At 41.9% G+C, this 19,800-nt stretch overlaps 3 protein-coding genes across 3 annotated transcripts; 2 read left to right on the top strand and 1 right to left on the bottom strand.

The window, feature by feature from the left end:
• The first annotated feature begins 326 nt into the window (after nt 1-326).
• LOC130053631 (uncharacterized) lies at nt 327-1,990 on the top strand. Its single transcript, XM_056160996.1, has 2 exons — nt 327-1,238; nt 1,637-1,990. The coding sequence occupies exons 1-2, from the start codon at nt 327-329 to the stop codon at nt 1,988-1,990; spliced, it is 1,266 nt and encodes a 421-aa protein (XP_056016971.1).
• Nucleotides 1,991-4,151: 2,161 nt separating this feature from the next.
• On the top strand, nt 4,152-5,555 carry LOC130053630 (uncharacterized protein F54H12.2-like). The gene is made up of 2 exons (XM_056160995.1): nt 4,152-5,186; nt 5,316-5,555. The coding sequence occupies exons 1-2, from the start codon at nt 4,152-4,154 to the stop codon at nt 5,553-5,555; spliced, it is 1,275 nt and encodes a 424-aa protein (XP_056016970.1).
• A 2,248-nt stretch (nt 5,556-7,803) lies between these two features.
• LOC125663448 (uncharacterized) lies at nt 7,804-8,589 on the bottom strand. Its single transcript, XM_048895730.2, has one exon. The coding sequence runs from the start codon at nt 8,587-8,589 to the stop codon at nt 7,804-7,806; it is 786 nt and encodes a 261-aa protein (XP_048751687.2).
• Nucleotides 8,590-19,800: the final 11,211 nt, after the last annotated feature.

The raw sequence follows: 19,800 nt of genomic DNA, 5'->3' as shown, positions 1-19,800 counted from the left end.
ATTGTGGATTTAATGACCGAAGCCCAACGACAAAGACCCTTAAGACATCGTGATCCCCCCACGGGATTAGAGGAATTTGCTCAAGCGTTAAAAGAGACTCATGCTCCCAAAGGATATGTGAACAATCGGGATGTTATAAAAGCCATGGACAAACCAGGGAAAATCAGTACGCCTAGACCTCTAGAGGAAGAGGAGAGCGGATTTCAAGAAATCTCTGGTTTTGACCAATCGTTCTATGAAACTCCCAGACGAATGATGACCCCTAAAAATATCTGGGAGGCCAGTAAAAAGACATCACGTGAAATTGGAAAATGGTTAAATCTACCATGAAAGCAGAACAGATCTTACAGCGACTGTATTACGATCCCAAGACAGGGTATGGGGGAGTCCAGGCGTTGTATCGTCAAGTGCGTCAATTAGGACACAAGATTACCCTGTCTCAAATTCGAGAATGGGTGAAAGCTCAAGATACCTATACCTTGCATAAACCGATACGGAGGAAATTCAAGCGACGACAAACACGAGTGACGGATATGGATGAACAATGGCAATTAGATTTAGCCGATGTCTCCAGCTTGAAACAAGACAATAATGGGTATACGTTTTTATTATGTGCCATTGACGTGCTGTCTAAATATGCCTGGGTCGTGCCTTTAAAACAGAAAACGGGGAAAGAAATGATACGAGGCTTACGACGGATTTTTCGAGAGGGACGTCGCCCCGTGCGCATTCAGTCCGATCAAGGAAAAGAATTTACCAATAAAGAATTTCGTCAAGCCTTCAAATCCATTCATTTCTTTACGACCCGTAATGCCGAAACCAAAGCCAGTATTGTGGAACGTTTTCAACGCACGCTGAAAGCACGTATGTGGCGGTATTTTACACGTCATAAAACACGACGGTATGTCGATGTCTTGGCCGATCTGGTGTATGGTTACAATCATACCTATCATCGCAGTATCCGGCGAGCTCCTGCTCAAGTCAATGCCAAGAATGTCTTGACCGTATGGAAAACCTTGTATGGAAAACAGAGTGCCGATACCACGAGTCGCTTGCAAGTGGGGGATCGTGTACGCATTAGTAAAGCTAAACGTACGTTTGAAAAAGGATATTTACCGAATTGGACCAAAGAACTGTTTACCATCTCTAGAAAAGTGCCAGGACGAAACGTCTATCGCATTCAAGATGATCACGGGGAAGAATTAGAAGGAACGTTTTACGAGAAGGAATTACAACAAGTGATTAAAGACGATGATGTCTATGAAGTGGAAGAAATTTTAGGGTATAAAAAGCGGCGTGTGGGAAAAAAAGTCATTTCAGAAGTCAAAGTGCGTTGGAAAGGATATCCTCCCAGTTTTGATTCATGGATTCCGCAACGGATCTCATTCGGCCATGACCAACCAGTGGACTTTCTTGGGTGAAAAAGTCCCCCGAGCAGAAATTGTGTATTTTGCACAATTATTCCTGTGTTTAACCATCATTATTACGTCGGTCGTGATGTTAGCCTTAGGCGATCCCAATCGCGATTTTTGGATGGTGACCTTAAGTTCTCTCGTGGGTTACGTCATGCCTAGTCCACAAATGACGTTAGCGAGCCCGAGTATAAAACAGGAACGATCTTCTTCAGATTCATCAGTTCACCATGGTTAAGCCACAGTACGCCTGGAAACAAGAGGGGAAGAAAAGTACCTGGTTCTGGGATAAGCAGATGTGTTTGATGCATTGTAAACAACACAAAGTGTTAGATCAACCGGTGTACTTGTACAAACGGATCGTGATACCTCACGGATGGTCAGCCTTTATCATGAAGACCAAGTATCAAGAGTTTCGTTGGAAAGTCAAAGCCTTCTGGGGATTGATGGGACGACAAGACGAATCCGATTGGACCTTAAATGAGAGTCCTTGGTTTGACCATTCCGAGGACTGTCTCCGACATTTTAAAGACATGATCAATGAAGGTTATGATGTAGCCGATTGCTGGGGAACCTGACACTATCTGGTGATGCGACGACGCTTAGTCCCGAGACGAACACTAGAGTTGGAAGACTCGGATGCGTTGATGTGGGGTGGTGGTCGCGATCAAGAAGAATGACATGTAAAATTGTGTATTAACATTATGTTGTATGTTCAATAAAATATGAAAATGTTCATTGTGTTATGAGTATAAATAGAGAAGGAAACAGAGACAGGGGCTCATTTAAGACATCATGGCTGGAGGAGGAGAAGGGTTTTACATGACTCTGTTGAGTGATGGGTCGATGGAATCGTTTCCGACGAATACGACTGCTCAATTTAAAACGTTATTGCCACACACCATGGACTTAACGGGTGGAGCATGGGAAGTCGGATTGACCGAAATGATGTACTCGGTCAACTTACAAAACGTATCGGATAGCGAGGCTTATGTGGACGTTCTCATTCCAGATCCGTATACGAAACATGTCCAAGATCCCAACACTTATAAATGGGAAAGATTTAAGACAGAGAATATGGGTAAAGTCACGATGGCCAGGTGTGAGGTGGTGGTCCCCTGGGATCTGACGCCATGGTCCCATCTCTTTGCGGGAGGGGATAGTTTATTTCCCTTCGATATCATTCGCATTCACTTCCGACCCGGAGCTTATACACAACCTTTGGCGTTAATCAATGAAATCAACGCAGCCTTAAGGAGAACCCTGTGGAAAGTATGGAGCGAGTTAGGGAATCCTAACGACGAGGGGAACAACCAGATCTTAGTGTATCACCCCGAGTACGATCGTGTCGAGTATCAGTTTAATGGGAAAGCACTGAGAACCACCCCCATGTGCATTCGTTTCCCTACGCCCTTAGCGTACAAGCTAGGTCTGGATAGTGACAAAATGATCCTGGGCGATGAAACCATGACGAAATGGATCAACGTGAATTACTTGGGGAACACGACCATGGATGTCTACGACAATCTGAAAGCCATGTATGTGTATTGTGACATTGTGGATCCTCAAGTGGTGGGCACCAACAAATTGAAATTATTGAGAGTCGTCCCCTGTACGGGTCAATACGACGATCGACAACAAGCCCGTTGGGAACCGATTCGAGCCGAATATTTGAAACTGAGTAAGAAATATTTCGATACCATTGAGGTACACATCATGAATTCTTTAGGGCGTCCTATGGGGTTTTTAAATGGGCGCTCCTTAGTCAAACTTCATTTCCGCAAAGTGTATTGAAAGATGAAGTACCATCGAGGTGTCAGACGCCAGAAAGGACACGGAATCTGGTTTCTCATTCCGTGGATTGCCAATGCCATTGTGGGTCAAGCGGGCCAAGGAAAGAAGAGAAAAGACGGCGTAAAAAGTATAAAAAGCGGGTGTAACCCCTAACGAAGTTCATTTACATCAAGATGCACTACCATAAAGGTTTAATACGGCAGCAGGGTCACGGGCTTGGAGCCCTGTTGGGAATAGCTAGCAAAGTGGCGGGTCCCCTGATCAGCGGATTATTAGGTGGAGCCCCCACACAACAGCAACAACAACAACAGCGTCCTGTCTATCAAGAGAGATATTATGATTACGACCGCCCTTATCGTTCTTATCAGAGGAGACGACGTAGAAGCCATCCAACAGAAGAATATGATCCAGAATCTGAAAAGCAGAAGGGAAAAGGATTTTTCACCGATTTACTCAAATCGGGGGCTAAAAGTGCCTTAAAGGCTGCTGCTAAAACAGGGATGGATGTGTTAGATAATAAACGATCACTCAAAGACGCTCTCAAGACACACGGTACCCAAGCCCTGAAAGAGACAGCAGGGTATGCCCGTAGGCGAAGGTCTCGAAAAGCCCCATCCAAACGAGGAAGAAAAGCACGCACAGGAATACTCAGGAAGCCTGGAACCACGACCCTCAAAAGAAAACAGTTGGGAAAACAGGTGGGAATACAGGAAGGAAAAGGATTTGTTAAAAGAAAACAACGTATCTTAGCTCGGGGAGGGCCTCATAAGAGACCTAGGAAGCAACCTAGGGAGCGATCTAGGAAGGGAGGTAGGAAGCTAGTGAAAAGGGGTAAGCCAAAACGCTCTCTGGATATTTTCGACTGAGAACCCTATAAAAAGGGGGTGAGAAGGAGGCCAGAACACATTTGATCCCAGTTCACGCTGAGTAACACATCGTTCCAATATGATGCACCGAGAATCTTGCGCTTGTGGCACCAGCAGTTTAGAACTGTTTAAAGTGCCCCCGACCAACGTCACTTTAGAAGATTCGAAATGGATGGAATATTATCCCATTTCCAGTACCCTCAACTCGGATACGGCTCCGATTGAATTTGAAATCAAAGGACAAGGAGATGAATATCTGGATTTATCCCAAACTTATCTCCAGATGGTCTGTAAATTCACGAAAGCCAATGGAACGAATCTCGCAGGAGGCCATTCGACCTCCACCCCCGTGAATAACATTCTCCATTCCTTGTTCAGTGAAATCGATGTCAGTCTCAATGGAAAAGTCATTACCCCGGGGACGGATACTTATCCCTACAAAGCGTATCTGGAGAAATTGCTGTCTTATGCACCCAAGACTCTGGAAACCCAGATGAGAGCCTGTAGCTTGTGGGAAAAAGATACGGCAGGACATATGGATGAGGTCAAATTAGAAGCTCTGGCTCAAACTCCTGTGGAATTTGCAGTAGTGTCTAACAAAGTCAACATCGCGGCCGTCATCCCGACTCCCGAGTATCCGGATGATTCCAAGAATGTAGGGTTGAGAAAACGTCACGAGAAGATTACAGACAGTAAGGAGATCGTGTTGATGGATCGATTACATCTGGATTTGTTTGAGCAAGAGAAATGTCTCCCTAATGGTTTGGATGTCCGTCTCAGATTCAATCGCGCTCGACCCCAGTTCTACATGATGACCGATGCCGGGAGTAGTGGGAAAGTGGTCATTCAAAGTATGATCTTGTGGGTGAGGAAAGTCAAACCTGTGCCGAGTATCATTAATCTCATCAATCAGCAACTGAGTACTCAAACGGCGAAATATCCATTGAGACGAGTGGAAGTGAAAACCTTCACCATTCCTAGTGGCACCCAATCTAAAATCACCGATCATCTGTTTCAAGGACAGATGCCTAAACTGATCGTGTTGGGTTTTGTGGACAATGCGGCTTTTAATGGGGATAATACCAGAAACCCCTTTCATTTCCAAAATGAGAGAGTCAAGAAATTAGAAATCAGTATCAATGGAGAAATGATGGAAACCCGACCTTTGGAACCTAATTTCACCGACGATCAGTACCTGAGATCGTATTTGAGTCTGTACAAAGGCTTGGGAAAATTAGGCCAGGACTGGGCTCCGGACATTACCCTGGAAGAGTATAAAAACGGTTACACCCTCTGGTGTGTGGATTTCACGAAAGATCAAGAAGCCCAGACGGATAAATTTCATCTCATACAGACGGGGAACTTGAGAGTGGAAGTGCAATTTGCCGCCAACGTGGCCAGGACCTTAAACTGTGTGGTGTATGCCGTGTTCGACAATCTGCTAGAAATCAACAAACAACGAGAAGTCAGCATCGATTACTAAGAGAGAGATGGATACTCAGCAATTGAGAGATGTTTTACAACGAGATTTAGGACCGGCGTTTGCAGGTGTGTATCCTCGAGATGTCATACCTGAGTTGTTACCTCATCACAAAGCCATCGTGGTGAATACAGACCCTCACGATCGCCCTGGAGCGCATTGGGTCTGTTTGTATTTGAGTAGCCCTACCGTCGAATATTTTGATTCTTACGGATTACCTCCCAGCCATAAAGACATCCAAGACTTTATTCAACGCCACGGAGAGACTTGGATTCATAACACCCATTGTTATCAAGATTTGAATACGGATGTCTGTGGACAATACTGTGTGTATTTTTTACATCAACGCCATCGACATAGAAGCACCGTACGAGAATGGTTACTTCCCTGGAAAGGCACGGCCTTACAACGCGATCGTTTTGTGTCGGATTGGTTTAAAGAGACCTTCCGAAAACCGAGAACCCATCAAGGACAAACTTGTTAATGTCAAAGACTGAATGTATTGTAAACTATGTTATTGTTATTGTTCATAGTTGGAGTTTAATAAAACGTTGGAAAAAAAAAAAATTTCTTGTCATTGTAATCAACCATGTCTTTTCAAAAAGAATGGGTAGCCCTGAAAAGGGCTGTTTTCTTTCTCTCTGTTCTTGGTCTTTTCTCTTCTTCTTCTCTCTTCTCCTTCTTCTCCTTCTCTTCTTCTCTTCTCCTTCTCTTCTTTTCTTCTCGGTCCCCCTCACTGTCTGTTCTTCTTCTTCTTCTTTCTTCTCTTCTTTTTCTGCTCCTCCGGGGGTTGCTCGTGGTCAAACACAAAAACGGGCAACCACCCGTGTTTAAAAAACAATCTCCCCGGAGGCCGTTGCACCACTTCTAACTCTGCGTCCCAGTTTTCCTCTGGCGGGGGCAGATCCTGGCTCATGGGCGGTGGGGGAAGAGCCTCCCGTGAGGCCGGCGGGGCAATCTCTTGCTCCCAATCCTCCTCCCATTTGATACAATAATCATTCACTGTAGGGTCTGGTCCTACTCTACGGCTCATGGTTCTGGTTCCTTTAAAAAATCGGAATGCCCGATTTTGACGTTGCGCTCGTTTTAAAAAGGCGAGAGCGCGGACGTCCTCGAAAACATCCCCTACCTCAGATGGCTGACGTCATGTTGATGACTCATCAAAAAACACTATATACATAGGTCACTTGTTACCATTTTTCTCAATCATGTCGTTTGAACGGTACGTGCAAGATGAGAAAGATGTACTAGTGTGTGGGTATTGCCGAGGACCTTGGAGAACTTGTGGCTGTTTTCATTATAAAAAAGAAAACATCCTGGCCAAACATAAGTGGATAGAGTATATGGCAGAGCTGAATTATTGTCCCTTTGTCTATAAATGTTGTGGTCACACTAGAGAACCCTGGCTACCGTGTAAGTGTCCGCAGCATTGTACCATCACCCCTGAAGAAGAAATAGCGCATAAGGACTGTACCTGTGAGATCTGTCAGGAGTTTAGAGAGCGCTGGACTCAGAGAAAGTTTAAACCCCACCTGTTTCAACATTGTCCTTACAGTCAAGAACCCCGGTCAACGTGTACCTGTGAGACCTGTCAACCAGCATGTCGGTGACGGATCTACGAGGAGATGTATTATCTCTACCTTGGGTGGATGCTATTGTACAACAATGTAACTGTTTAACGGTGAAACCTCATGGATTAAGTCAACGTATTGCCGACCGATTTCCTTGGGCTAATCTGTATGCGACCCGACAACCTTTAGGACGGAGAAATTTAGCTATAGCAGCGGATCGAGGAATACCGGGTACTGTGTGTATTATGCCTCATTCTACTCATCCTGATGTGATCTGTTTGTTAGCGCAATGGGATTACGGGAGAGGCACTCAACGCTTACCCTTGTATGCCGATACCCCCGAACAACGTGAACTTTGGTTTCAACAATGTTTACAGGAATTAGGCACTTTGTCTTACCAGACTTTAGCGTTTCCTTATCGTATTGGATGTGGATTAGCCGGAGGCAATTGGACTCATTATAGACAATGGATTTGTGACTTTGCTTATCAGTATCATAAACATGTTTATATTGTCAAGAAAATGTAACTTTATTATAGCTTTATTCTAACTATTACTTGTGTTAATAAAACTTTTTTTTTTAAAACAAACTTGTGTGTTTCTTGATTTTTGCAATAAAAAGTGTCTTTTCAAAAAAGTTGGTGGCCCTGAAAAGGGCCGTTTGGTCCTAAGGACCGACTTTCATTCCCTGATTCCGGTAAACCGGCATAACGGGCACCGTCCCCGGGTGTGTCGCCGCTCCTGTAACTCTTCCACGCACGAGCAGCAAGCTGGGCGCTGCCCACATCCCCTACACGTGATACCGGAGTGTACCCTGTCTTGCCAGCAGACAGGGCACTTAGACCAGATAGGAACCGCCCTATCTGCCCAGCCAGGGACAGTCATAGGGTGGTTCCTCGGGGGATGAGTTGCCACCGGTGCGTGGGTTGGTCTCGGTGGTGGAGTCCTCCCTGCAAACCGGATGGTAGGTGGTGGGGGTCTTGCAGGGGCTGCTGGTCTCGGTGGTGATGACGTGCCTGCCACCAACAGCGACGGACTCTGACGTGGGCTGGGAGGTGGTGCGGGGGACGGTGACCTCGGCGAGTACTCCACCGGTGACGCTGGTGAGTCGCTCATCGGCACCGGGCTGTATTCCACTGGTGCTGATGGGATCGCTGGTGGTGGTGTTGTAGGCGTCGCCGGGGAGTAAGGTGGTGGTGGTGAGGGTGGCTGTGGGGCCCGTCGGCGCGGTCTCGTAGCCGTGGAGATTCGAGCGGTGCGGCGGCGTCCCCTCCCTTCATACTCTGCCCGCACCCGACAGATGATCTCACGGACCCCACTCTGGTCGAAAGGGGAGAAGGTGCTCAGGTCGTTCTCAGAACGCACGACCCAATTCTCCCCTACCCGTTCCTCAGCCACCACTACCAGCCGGTACCGAAAACCAGGCAAAGTCTGGAAATTGTAGAGCGGGTCTCTTCTTGCAGCCATTCTTCTTTCTTCTTTCTTCTGTAAAATAATCTTCAAAAATCTTCTACAACTGTGCTGGATCACCAGTGAAGCGAACTGACGAGTGCGCCGGTATATATCAGGAAAGCGCGGACCTCCTCGAAAACATCCCTCGCTTCGGAGACGAAGCCAAGATGGTGGCCGTCAAAATGGCGGATTTGTGCTTTCGAGTAGAGAGTTTTTTCTCATTGTCTTTTTCTAGACATTCGATATCTGTGCAAGGTAGATTTAATCTGATAGATTCTGAGACGGCGAATGCGTTAAACTTATTTTTATTTTGCTACGTCGCATAGTTTTCAAAGAAACAGCTGTTAAAGAGGTCGAGTCGAGGTTCAATGTTTCTTCACCACCTCTTTAAAAAAAATTTTCTCGACCATGTACATCCCTAAAAACATCTCATAAGGTCTATTCGATAGAAAACACCTTATTTGATTCGATTTTCACTCTACCTTTAGGATTTTCTGGATTCCTCAACAAATAAACCCTTCTCTGAGAGACTCAACCAAACACAGCTTTCGTGTAAACAATTTTATTCATGTCACATATTTCAAATACATAACTCCCACACACAACACCAATGCACATGTCTTTTTAAAATAGGGTCCAACATTTTTTCCATTTCTCGAATCCTGCGTTGAAATCGATATCGATCAGCGGCTACAGTCATCCAGATACTTGTCCGGTCTTCTTCGGGTAACAGATACACTTCATTATTGTCCAGATTAAAAGTCACACGTTTAACTTGACGTACAACTCTCGAAGACATCGTAGTCTGATTTTTTCGATTTCTGCTCTGTCTGTGGGTCGAATTCGTTTCAATTCCTGGCCCATTAAATGAATCAGTACTAAGGCTTGCGGGGTGATCCGGTTCTCGATCAAATACTGACAGAGACATGGATAGTCCTTTAAGCTGATGGGAAATAATTCTTCTCGCATATAGTGTAACACAAATTCAATCTGCCAAGAATGAATGTCTGTGAGATAATCCAATACATAAACTATCGCTTTCTCTGTGATGTGGTCACTGCTGGCCATCCTCCGGGAATAAATGAAATGAATTAAGTTCTTCACACTTTATGTATACTTCTCGAAGCCAGTCCTTGGTGATACTTTCAATCTCGGCGGTTTTTTCAGGCATGCTTTTCTTGAATTCCTCCCCCAGGACATAAATTAACATCAATCCCGCATCGTTATAGAGATTGATGTATATCCGGTTCCGTAGATCTGTATATTCGTCCAGAGTCATTGGAAACACTCCCGATATCAGATAATTTTTAACAGCTTGAAACACCGTATCGTCTTGCATTTTCTCGACCCATTCTAATGCATGGTTATGCGCTTTTTCTGCGATGTTGTCACTGCTGGCCATCCTCCACGAATAAAGGAAAAGAAAACGTTTAGGTTTTTTTATACACCTTTTCCAACCAGTGATCGGTAATCGCTACAATCGCCCCAGTCTTCTCAGGTTCCCGTCGTCTAAATTCTTGCTCCATGGTATAAATCATGATCAATCCAGACTCTCTGTTCAGGTTGTCGGCTATATGCTTGCAAACGCCGGAATATTCATATAAGGTCATAGGAAATTCCCAAAAGATCACCAACTTCATGGCGAATTTATATCTCAACGGCTGTTCTTCTTTCCAGTCCTTGATACACTGTAATGCAGCGCTACGAGCGTTGTTCACCGATTCTTTGTAGTCCTTGAAATACTGTAATACAGCGGTAAGAACGTTGTTGGTTAATTCAGCCATGATGATCAAAATGAAAAAAAAATCCAAAACGTTCTTGTTTTATAACAGGGCAGCCATTCCTTTCATACGAATCAGTTCCACGAATCCTTTTTGTAGACAATCGCGTGAGATCCGATCAATGTCACTCATCTGGTCTGGAAGATTCTGTTTCAATTCCTCAGCATACAAATAAATCATGAGTAAACGTCCCGTATTGGTATTCTCCGCTAATGAATCAGCAATCCGTTGAAAACTATGTACATTTCTGACCTCCGGTGACATCTGTTGTACAAATTGACGAGCATTTTGAATGTGAGGATTATGTAAGGCCACGTTCATACATTGTAGTACATAACTATATCCATTTATTCTCGTAGTAGCACTGCCGCCCATAGTAAATAACGAACGTTCAGAAAACACCTGTATTTATAGGTAAAGGTTATGCATCACGTGATCAAACACCTGCACCACGTGATCAAACACCTGTACGTCAGCTGGTTTTTCTACAGTCATTCTTGTCTGACCTTCAGTCATGGATACACGGAGAATTTTAAGAGCGAGACGCCGCCGCCAGGGAATACAACCAGTGGAGAATTTAACCATAGTGGAAGATTATGTAGACGAGATGGAGATCTGGGACAATTTAGTACAGAGATGTCGCCATCCATTACGCTGGGGCCGATCTAAAAATTGGTGTTTTGACTATGTATTGCGGTCACATGAAACAGTGGAGGATATTTACCTGCGTTTAAGTGACATGTACCTGAAAAATTCCCCCCTCATACAGTACATGATTTACCAGTTTTACACGTTATTGAACGGCACTCAAAAAGTATCGGGATTTATTCGACTGGAGAAACCACGCCACCGGAGAAGTGTATGGGTATTGTTTTGGGATGCACACTGGATGTGGGAAACCGTCGAAGAGATACGTTTCCCCGGGAGAAGAGCTCGACAATTAGTACAACACATTATATCCGAAGATCATGACTTACACGTGTATATAGAAGAACCTGCGTATGAAGCCGGCCATTTTTAAAAATAAAAACTTCATGCACAGCCCTTTTTAGGGCTACTTTAAACACCAATATAAGTTCCATTCCACTAAAGTCAATGTGTACCAATGTGCACTAGCACGCGCTGGTCGCGAGAAACCGGCTTTTCAAGTTCAATTAGTGCACTAGCACGCGCTGGTCGCGCGATGTTCTAGCTGAAACCGGTTTTTCCAGAAAAAGATGATGCAACCACGTGCTCCCCACGTGCCCCCCACGAGACAGAATAGTCTAGACATTTTGCTGGCTATAAAAGCGGAGCCCCAGTGTCAGTCCTCATTCGATCTTCAATCACCTTCCAGAAGACATGGCTCAGAAACAACTAGAATTTGTGGACAAAGCTCAGAAGAAAATAGATCAGCTGGTACAGAAGCAGATGGGACCACAGAAAGACTACATTGAACTGAAGAAAGCTAAGAGTGACGATCAGAAGACTGAACTGGGGAAGACCTCGAACTTCTTGCTCACGTCTCCAGACTACGTTGCTCAAAGAAGAAGAGAAGAGAAGAAGATGGCCCAGACCTCGAACCAGACCACGAGCTTCAATCTCACGCCTTCAGACCACGTTGCTCGACAAGAGAAGATAGCCCAAACCTCGGATTACCTCCCTAGCCAGAATCCGACAGACCCCGGATTAGGCTTCTATTTTCCCGATTCACAGGATGCTACGGGACTGGAGATGGGCTTATACGATAAACTCCCCTTCGGTGGAGAAGATTCCCCCATGAGCAGGACCGATTTCGCCATCATTACCACGACACTAGACGGGATCGTTAACCGCATTAATGTGCTGAGTAATGAGATTGGAAATCATACCATAATCCTACTGAAGAAGCTGGAAGAGCTGACTTCTAAAAAACCTAGGAAGGAATACACTCCAGATTACACTGCTAACCCGTGCTACACGTGTGGAGAAACAGGACATTGGTCGCCGGATTGCCCACAGAAAACAGATTATCCGCAGACCAGTAAGAAATCGAGGTCAGCAGATTCTCAACAGACCAGCAAGAAAACCAAACAAAAGGATCCTTGCTTCAAATGCGGAAAAATAGGACACTGGATTAGTGAGTGTCCAGAAGAACAACTGGAAATAGATGCGATGATTGGGTCCGTACCTGGCTCAAAATCCCCTGTGAAGAGAGAATACACACCGTTAGAGATGTGGAATCCAACCGCACCTACTGAAGAACGGCCAAAAAAGAAGAAGAAACTCAGCAGAAAGTAATGGACTGTGCTTGAACTGTTATGCTTATTGAACTGTTTTTTATGCTTATTGAACTGTTTTCATGCTTATTGAACTGTTTTGCATTGTTCTATGCTTGTACCATTGTTCTTTAATAAACATGTCAACTTAAAACCTTGTGTTATTGTTTTAGATTTAATACACAGGATTTCACAGGATTTCACTGGATTTTATACCGATTTTCAGAAAAATAGCAGGAACTCATTCCAGGAACTCAAAGCGAAAGTACCGCATGCTAAAATTAGACCAGCGGCCATAGGCCACCCTATTCACCCGACACCCGGCCTACAACCCCTGCTGGGGTTAACCCCGTCCTAGATATTGAACCACTCCGTTAACCCCAACACCGCTTGACCAATCAAAAGACGCCCTTGCTTGACCTCATTTGCATAAAAAGTGCACTCAGTTGAACCCCCTATCGGGAGGCGTTATACTACTAGCCATGATTAGTGATAATGTCCAGGCATCCCCAAATTATGGAGTTTTAAGATTGTTCGACCCTCGGAAGTGGTATGAAGCCACAATTGAGGATCAATGTTTTACCCGTATTTGGAAAATCGATAGGGAAGCATCTTTAAAATTCTTATAAAAAACCAACACAGTCATGATTAGCCATATTCACATACAAGCATCTACAAGCAGTTCAATTTCCAATATGCTCAATTCAAGGAGGGGAGGGGGGGGGGGCTGAGATAGGGTAAGAATACAATAGAAGATCAAATACATCGCCGTGGTCAACAATGGTTTTTCTGATGGTGACAATTTTGCATGTTACCCTACAAAATTGTAATATTCTTATAATATTAATTAATTTTCATATAAATTGTTCCATTTTATTTATATATAGTTGCATATTATACACATTAACAATTAAACCAAATTATTTGCGATTTACATGTAAATAGTATGATTCAGGTTAAGAAAATACGTCTTGGGCGTCTTGCTTAATTTGGAGACGTCCCATATGCATGTATCAACCGCACTGAGATGCTGCTTTTATACTTTAAAACAGTCCAATAAATTACTAGCAAAGATGTAAATTGACTACATAGAAAATGATCATGAAATCATATCAAACATTGAATAATAATAGGAAAATGCCAAGAACACTCTGCCCCAAAATCGGTGCCAACCATCCTCAGGCGAAGCGTCTTTAGGGGATGACAAGTTCTGTTACCAAATGAAAGCATGAATTTTGTGTTACAGTTGAATTCTCGATGCCGCAAAATATTCTAGACATGAATACATATGTTCGAAAATGTTGTCAGTATATTGTATTTCAATATTTTGTAATCAAAATCAAATGATCAATTTCACAAGGAAATAACATGAATAAAAAAGCCTCTCCAAAGCCATCAAGCGTAGAGCACATTTCATTGATCGTAAAAATAACAAGGTCAGAAAAAAACATACATTTTCCTTTGGTTGGACCTCTGTGCCTTTTAAAAACCAATAAGGAATTTGTGTGAATATTAGTATGTTTGAGTTTAAAAGCGAAAGGAATTTCATTTTTGAGTGCAAAGAGTTAACTTATCAAAGTAATAATTAATTGGAAGCTACAATATGAATTCAACAGCAGAAGAATACAATTTGATATTCCGTGAGAAAATGTATTTCAACACAGTGCTAACATCAATTCTGCTGTTTCTTGGAGTGGCAGGAAACGCAGTGGCACTCTACTTTTATGCGTTTCGCATGCCACGTACCGCGGATAGGTATTTCATCCCATTCCTTTCTGCAGTGGACTTGGTAGCATGTGTGGTCGGGTGTGTTTTCCCCATTTTGGTTAATTTTTATCGACTGGTATTCGTATGGGAGGACCTGTGTAAATGGATGTACTTTTTCACTTGGTGTACGTCAAGCCTATCTGTTCTGATATTGCTTGTGATAGCTGTTTATAGATACCTCAAAGTGTGCAGACCAGATAGAAGACAAATGACAATAACGAAAAGAAGAATTTGTCTTATGTGTTCCGTTTTGGGATCAATTATACTGTCTTTACCTTTGCTGCACTTTATGGGACAAGCACGGGGATCCGTAAGTTTGATAAACACGGAGATTAACGTTACGTTGTGTGGCGTAAAGAGGGAGCGTGTTGGACTATATTCCAGTTTGTACTTTCTCTTGAAATTGATGTTAAGTTTTATCAACATGGCTTGCACTGTGGCTTTATATATTCCAATAGGTATAACCATTTACAAAAGATTTCATAACATTCGGAACTCTAAACGCAAGAGAACATTACGCGGACCAACAAACGCGGCAAACTCAGATGATGAGCAACCACACAGCACAAGTAAAACTGAAAATGAGGCCAATTCAAACTACAAACATAACTTTCAGAATGTCCTGGACACCTCGCTATACAAGGAGAAAAATTCAAACAGACGACGCGTGCGCCATAACTTTACCTCCATGTTTATCACCATTGTTGTATTCTACGTCATTTCCTATCTTCCAGCACTCATTTTAATAATTGTTGCGAGCAAAGATCCATTCGAGTTTTGGTATCGTCTGGACGATGTGTTATTGAATATCTTAGTGATTTTGAGACGCTCCTATATCATTAATCACGTAGTAAATCCGTTTATCTATGGATATTTTGATCTACATTTCCGAAAGCAGTTTATAAAGTCCGTGTGCAGTCGCAGAGAACATTAAATTCTGACATTAGTGTACATGTATAGCCGTGTTTCACAGAGAACATTAAACTCTGACATCAGTGTACATGTATAGCCGTGTTTCACAGAGAACATTAAACTCTGACATCAGTGTACATGTATAGCCGTGTTTCACAGAGAACATTAAACTCTGACATCAGTGTACATGTATAGCCGTGTTTCACAGAGAACATTAAACTCTGACATCAGTGTACATGTATAGCCGTGTTTCACAGAGAACATTAAACTCTGACATTAGTGTACATGTATAACCGTGTTTCATTATTGACGGATCTGGTTTTGTGTTCTTATGAGACAGAATTTTCAAAATCATTTACATGAAGAAAAAATATTCTTGCTATGGCCTTCAACTCGACATTTAGATATGTCGACGCCGTTTTAACTAACTACACGTATTAGCATTACTTATTTTCATTCAAATGTAGATTCGATAAATTCCAATGTACATGAAATAAAAGACACCATACAATATCCCACCTCTTTTATGAAATTCATTGAAGATTAAGTCAGACGATGGATTAAATATAAAGAAGACGAACCTAATGCACTGTCAGAATGGATAACAAAATAAATGGAATATTACAATCACGTATTAAACGCATCAAAACAAAAGTACATTTATCCTTCTGTGCTTAGGAAATTAGAAGTGATAAAAGAATTAGATTGATTACATGAAGAAAACGTTTTGGTTCCAGCAGCCGAAGCTTGTAACAACAATGTCTTTGTATGGAAGGCTCATTAGTACAACTGTATTTTAACGAACTTGGCATTCATTCCACATTTGCTATTTCTTCTTATATTTCAGGGGCCTCCGTGGCCGAGTGGTTAGAGCATCGCGCTCAGAATCACACGGCATCTCACCTCTGGTCGGCACCTTCTCACCTCTGGTCGGCACGGGTTCGAATCCCGCTCGCGCCGGTAAGTGAGAAAGTTTCCCAGTTTACTTTCGGAAGGTCGGTGGTCTCTTCCCAGGTACATTGTATCTGGTTTCTCTCTTCCACCAATAAAAACTGGGCGCCACCAAATAACTTAAAAATGATTGAGTGTGGTGAAAAACACCAATCAATCAATCAATCTTATATTTCAACTGCCCTTTCAGAAGATGAAAAGGTGAAGATAACGAATAGTAATTAATCTCATAATTCCAGTAACAAATATTCCTATAAGGAATGAGAGAGAGAGAGAGAGAGAGAGAGAGAGAGAGAGAGAGAGAGTTGGGAAAACACGGACCCCTGGATATAAAAGAGGTGTGATCAGGTGCCTATGAATATGCATCTCCTGTCGACCGGTCACACCCGCTGTGGGCCCTATATTTAGATCGTTATAACGACAAAAGAATCTGGAAATTCTGTCTTTCAACGACACTGTTGAAACCCCTGTAATATCAACTTGTTTGTCAGTAGCCTGCTTCGATTTCAAAAGCCTTTCAACGAGACTGTGGAAACCCCTGTAATACCAAGTTGTTTGTCAGTAGCTTGCTTCAATTTCAAAACTGATCATACGCAGAACAAGCTTTTGTGTATCGAAACAGTGCTTAAATGATTTATTGACGAGGACATTCTGCGATTTTTAAACTGATGATATCAAAACTACAATCACAACTGCAAAAGTCAATTTCGATTCTCATGAAAAAATACAGAAATCATTCCACACTTGATGATGCCTTGGAAGTGTACCGGGGTACTATTTCACGTACATAATGAAATTCATATATCACATCTTATTCGTAACAGAAAGAGAGAGAGGGAAAGACTAATTATCTTCCTCAAATTTTAAGGAAAACATCCAGAAATTAACAGAAAGGCCTGATCGCGCTGGAACTCCTAGATGATTGAGTAGGGGGAGGAAATGAAGGGAGAAATAATTATTTTCGCCATTTCAGGAAAAACTTTGCAAATAAACTTTTGGTGCATTGGTTATAACGGAAACCCTACTGGAGAAACCTTTCACGTATTACACTAAAACAGAATCATTATAGCATGTGTTTTCAAATTGGGCATGATACAACTTGCTGCTCATTAGATACACAATCTGTACCTAACATTTCCACTCGTTGATCCTGATGATGTACGTGAACTGAAACTTCCTTTATAAGCATAAATATCGATAATTGCATAACACAACTGCGTACTATTATCAATGTGGTGGCAGGCATCTTAAAAGGTTCGCACTTTGTCGCATTCCAAGTCCATAACTCTGTCAAACATACTTCAGGAAAGCCCAAACTTGAAGTTGATCTTTAACCCATTGTTATAAGTTCTGTATAAATTTTCAGATGAATAGCTGCAGGGATAAACCCTGGCAACAATAATCTGAAAAATGTCAAATTCCTGCGATCTCTTTTGTCCAGGGTCTGTAACTCTTTAAAATAGTCAAGAAAATCAAACCCGATCTGTAATCTATTGATATATGTTCATATATAAATTTTCAATTCAATAGCTGTTGGAGAGTCAAAAACCTTCCGGGAAACTGTTAATACACAGACGCATCGGCTGATCAGTACAAGACCCCTGTCTATTGGAGGTTCCTAATAAATTTGTCTTATAACAAAACAATTCCAATGGTCAGCATACAGTATGTAAAACTTATACGGTACCAATTTTGATGCACCAGATGCGCATTTCGACAAATAATGTCTCTTCAGTGATGCTCAACCGAAATGTTTGAAATCCGAAATAACTATGAAGTTTTAGAGCTAAATAGAGCCAAAAACAGCGTGCCAAAAAGTGGAGCCAAATTCGTCCAAGGATAAGAGCTATGCATGAGGGAGATAATCCTTAATTTTGAAATGAATTTCTAAATTTTATAACAGCAATTAAATATACATCCGTATTTTCAAGCTAGTAACGAAATACTTAGCTACTGGGCTGTAGAGACCCTCGGGGACTAACAGTCCACCAGCAGATCTACTACGATTACAAAAATTGTAATGTTTTTCTGGTATTTCGAAATACTTGCAGTGCAGCATTATCTAATATAACTTGCAGCCATTTAGAGCCTCCGTTGAATGGACATGTCGCTCCAATTATGTCGCCTTTCACAAACAGGCAAAGGGGTGTTAAATTGGGGAAACGTTCTAACATAGTACACCTCGCATTACATATAGCACTGTGTAAGTAGAAAGTACTTCTGTGTAATAATTTTGTGCAAGTTAACAAACGTATCTGTTTCTTGTTTTATCTTAGAATCTATTAAGGTAGCTGATGTACAATTGAGCACGAGAGCTCGGTATTTTCCGGAATGACCTCGGTAATATTCGGAAACGAGCATAAATCTTTAAAATCAACATTATGAACAAATCTAACATTTTGGATAGTCAAAACTATCAAATAAATGTTTGATTTTGTGCTTTAATAAAATTTGTAATCGTTTAAATTAAAATCTCTTTGTATGACTTGTATGACGCGACGTCGTTAATATAAAAATTCAACTTTCGGCAGCTCCCTGCTACAGAGTTGCGCATGCGCATTGTAACTTTTTCTTTCGCTTTGAATCCTGAACGGTAAACAAATTCAGTCATGATTGCGCTAGCTATTTTCTGTGTGGTATGTTCCTTTTTAATCATTTTTTAAATTAATATGTTGACGGTGCTACTGTTTGAGCGAGCGCAGCTTCATGTATGTACAGATTAAATTTTGTAATGTAAATATATAGTATGTGCATGTATAAAAATATATCCACATTTGGTATGGACCCCCCCCCCCCCCCCCTCCTTTTTTATACATGCACATACTATATATTTACATTAACTTCCAGTGCCCGTGATTTAAACAATATATCTATTGTAATGTTCATGCTTTGATCAGGTTCAATTTAAACAATATCTATTTGCCAAATAATCACATATATGGCAAGGAATAAGGACTCAGTTTTTAAGTGCTTCTTTTGTACCCAAGGTTACATGCTCTATATTCCTTTATACAAAAGTTACAGAAAGGGTACAGCACAAATCATGTAAATTGAAAGTAAGAATTACATGAGGTGGCTCTACATAACCTAGGGTACAATGGGTACAGAAGTTAAAATGGTCTGTTGGATGCAGCTGATTGGTCAAGAATGTAACATGTCCACGCCTTCGATTACCTATATAGCTATTGCTACCTGTGATTATGACCTCGTCCTATCTGAACAATCAGTTACAATTGATTCTATCTATTATTTCTGCTGTGTGTACAGCATCTTTCATATCTATAACTGGATTTAATTCCATGATGGGTCAGTTCAATCATTATATCATCTAAGATTTTGTTGATGAAGAAATAATGTTAAATCAGGTTTATTTTATTTACGATTCAAAAGTAAAATAAAAGAAATATGGATTTATAAACATGATAAATGCTTTATTTTAGTGTAATCATAGTCAAATAATTGAAAGATAAAATGACCAATTTGAAAATTAAAACAAATTAAATATATAGAAAGAAATATTATAAAACATTCATAAATGTTAATTGGGTTCAGGACTTAATTGTGCTCATGCAGAAGTA

Source organism: Ostrea edulis, chromosome 3 (assembly GCF_947568905.1).
Source record: "Ostrea edulis chromosome 3, xbOstEdul1.1, whole genome shotgun sequence".
NCBI lineage: Eukaryota > Metazoa > Mollusca > Bivalvia > Ostreida > Ostreidae > Ostrea > Ostrea edulis.
This window is presented reverse-complemented; position numbering and strand designations above follow the sequence as displayed.

Bases quoted from the DNA above. Each gene is read 5' to 3' on its own strand.
- LOC125663448 (XM_048895730.2), bottom strand. From the start codon at position 8,589: ATGGCTGCAAGAAGAGACCCGCTCTACAATTTCCAGACTTTGCCTGGT.
- LOC130053630 (XM_056160995.1), top strand. From the start codon at position 4,152: ATGATGCACCGAGAATCTTGCGCTTGTGGCACCAGCAGTTTAGAACTG. The intron at 5,187-5,315 runs GTCAAGAAATTA...AAATTAGGCCAG, and splicing joins TTCATTTCCAAAATGAGAGA to GACTGGGCTCCGGACATTAC.
- LOC130053631 (XM_056160996.1), top strand. From the start codon at position 327: ATGAAAGCAGAACAGATCTTACAGCGACTGTATTACGATCCCAAGACA. The intron at 1,239-1,636 runs GTGATTAAAGAC...CAGATTCATCAG, and splicing joins ACGAGAAGGAATTACAACAA to TTCACCATGGTTAAGCCACA.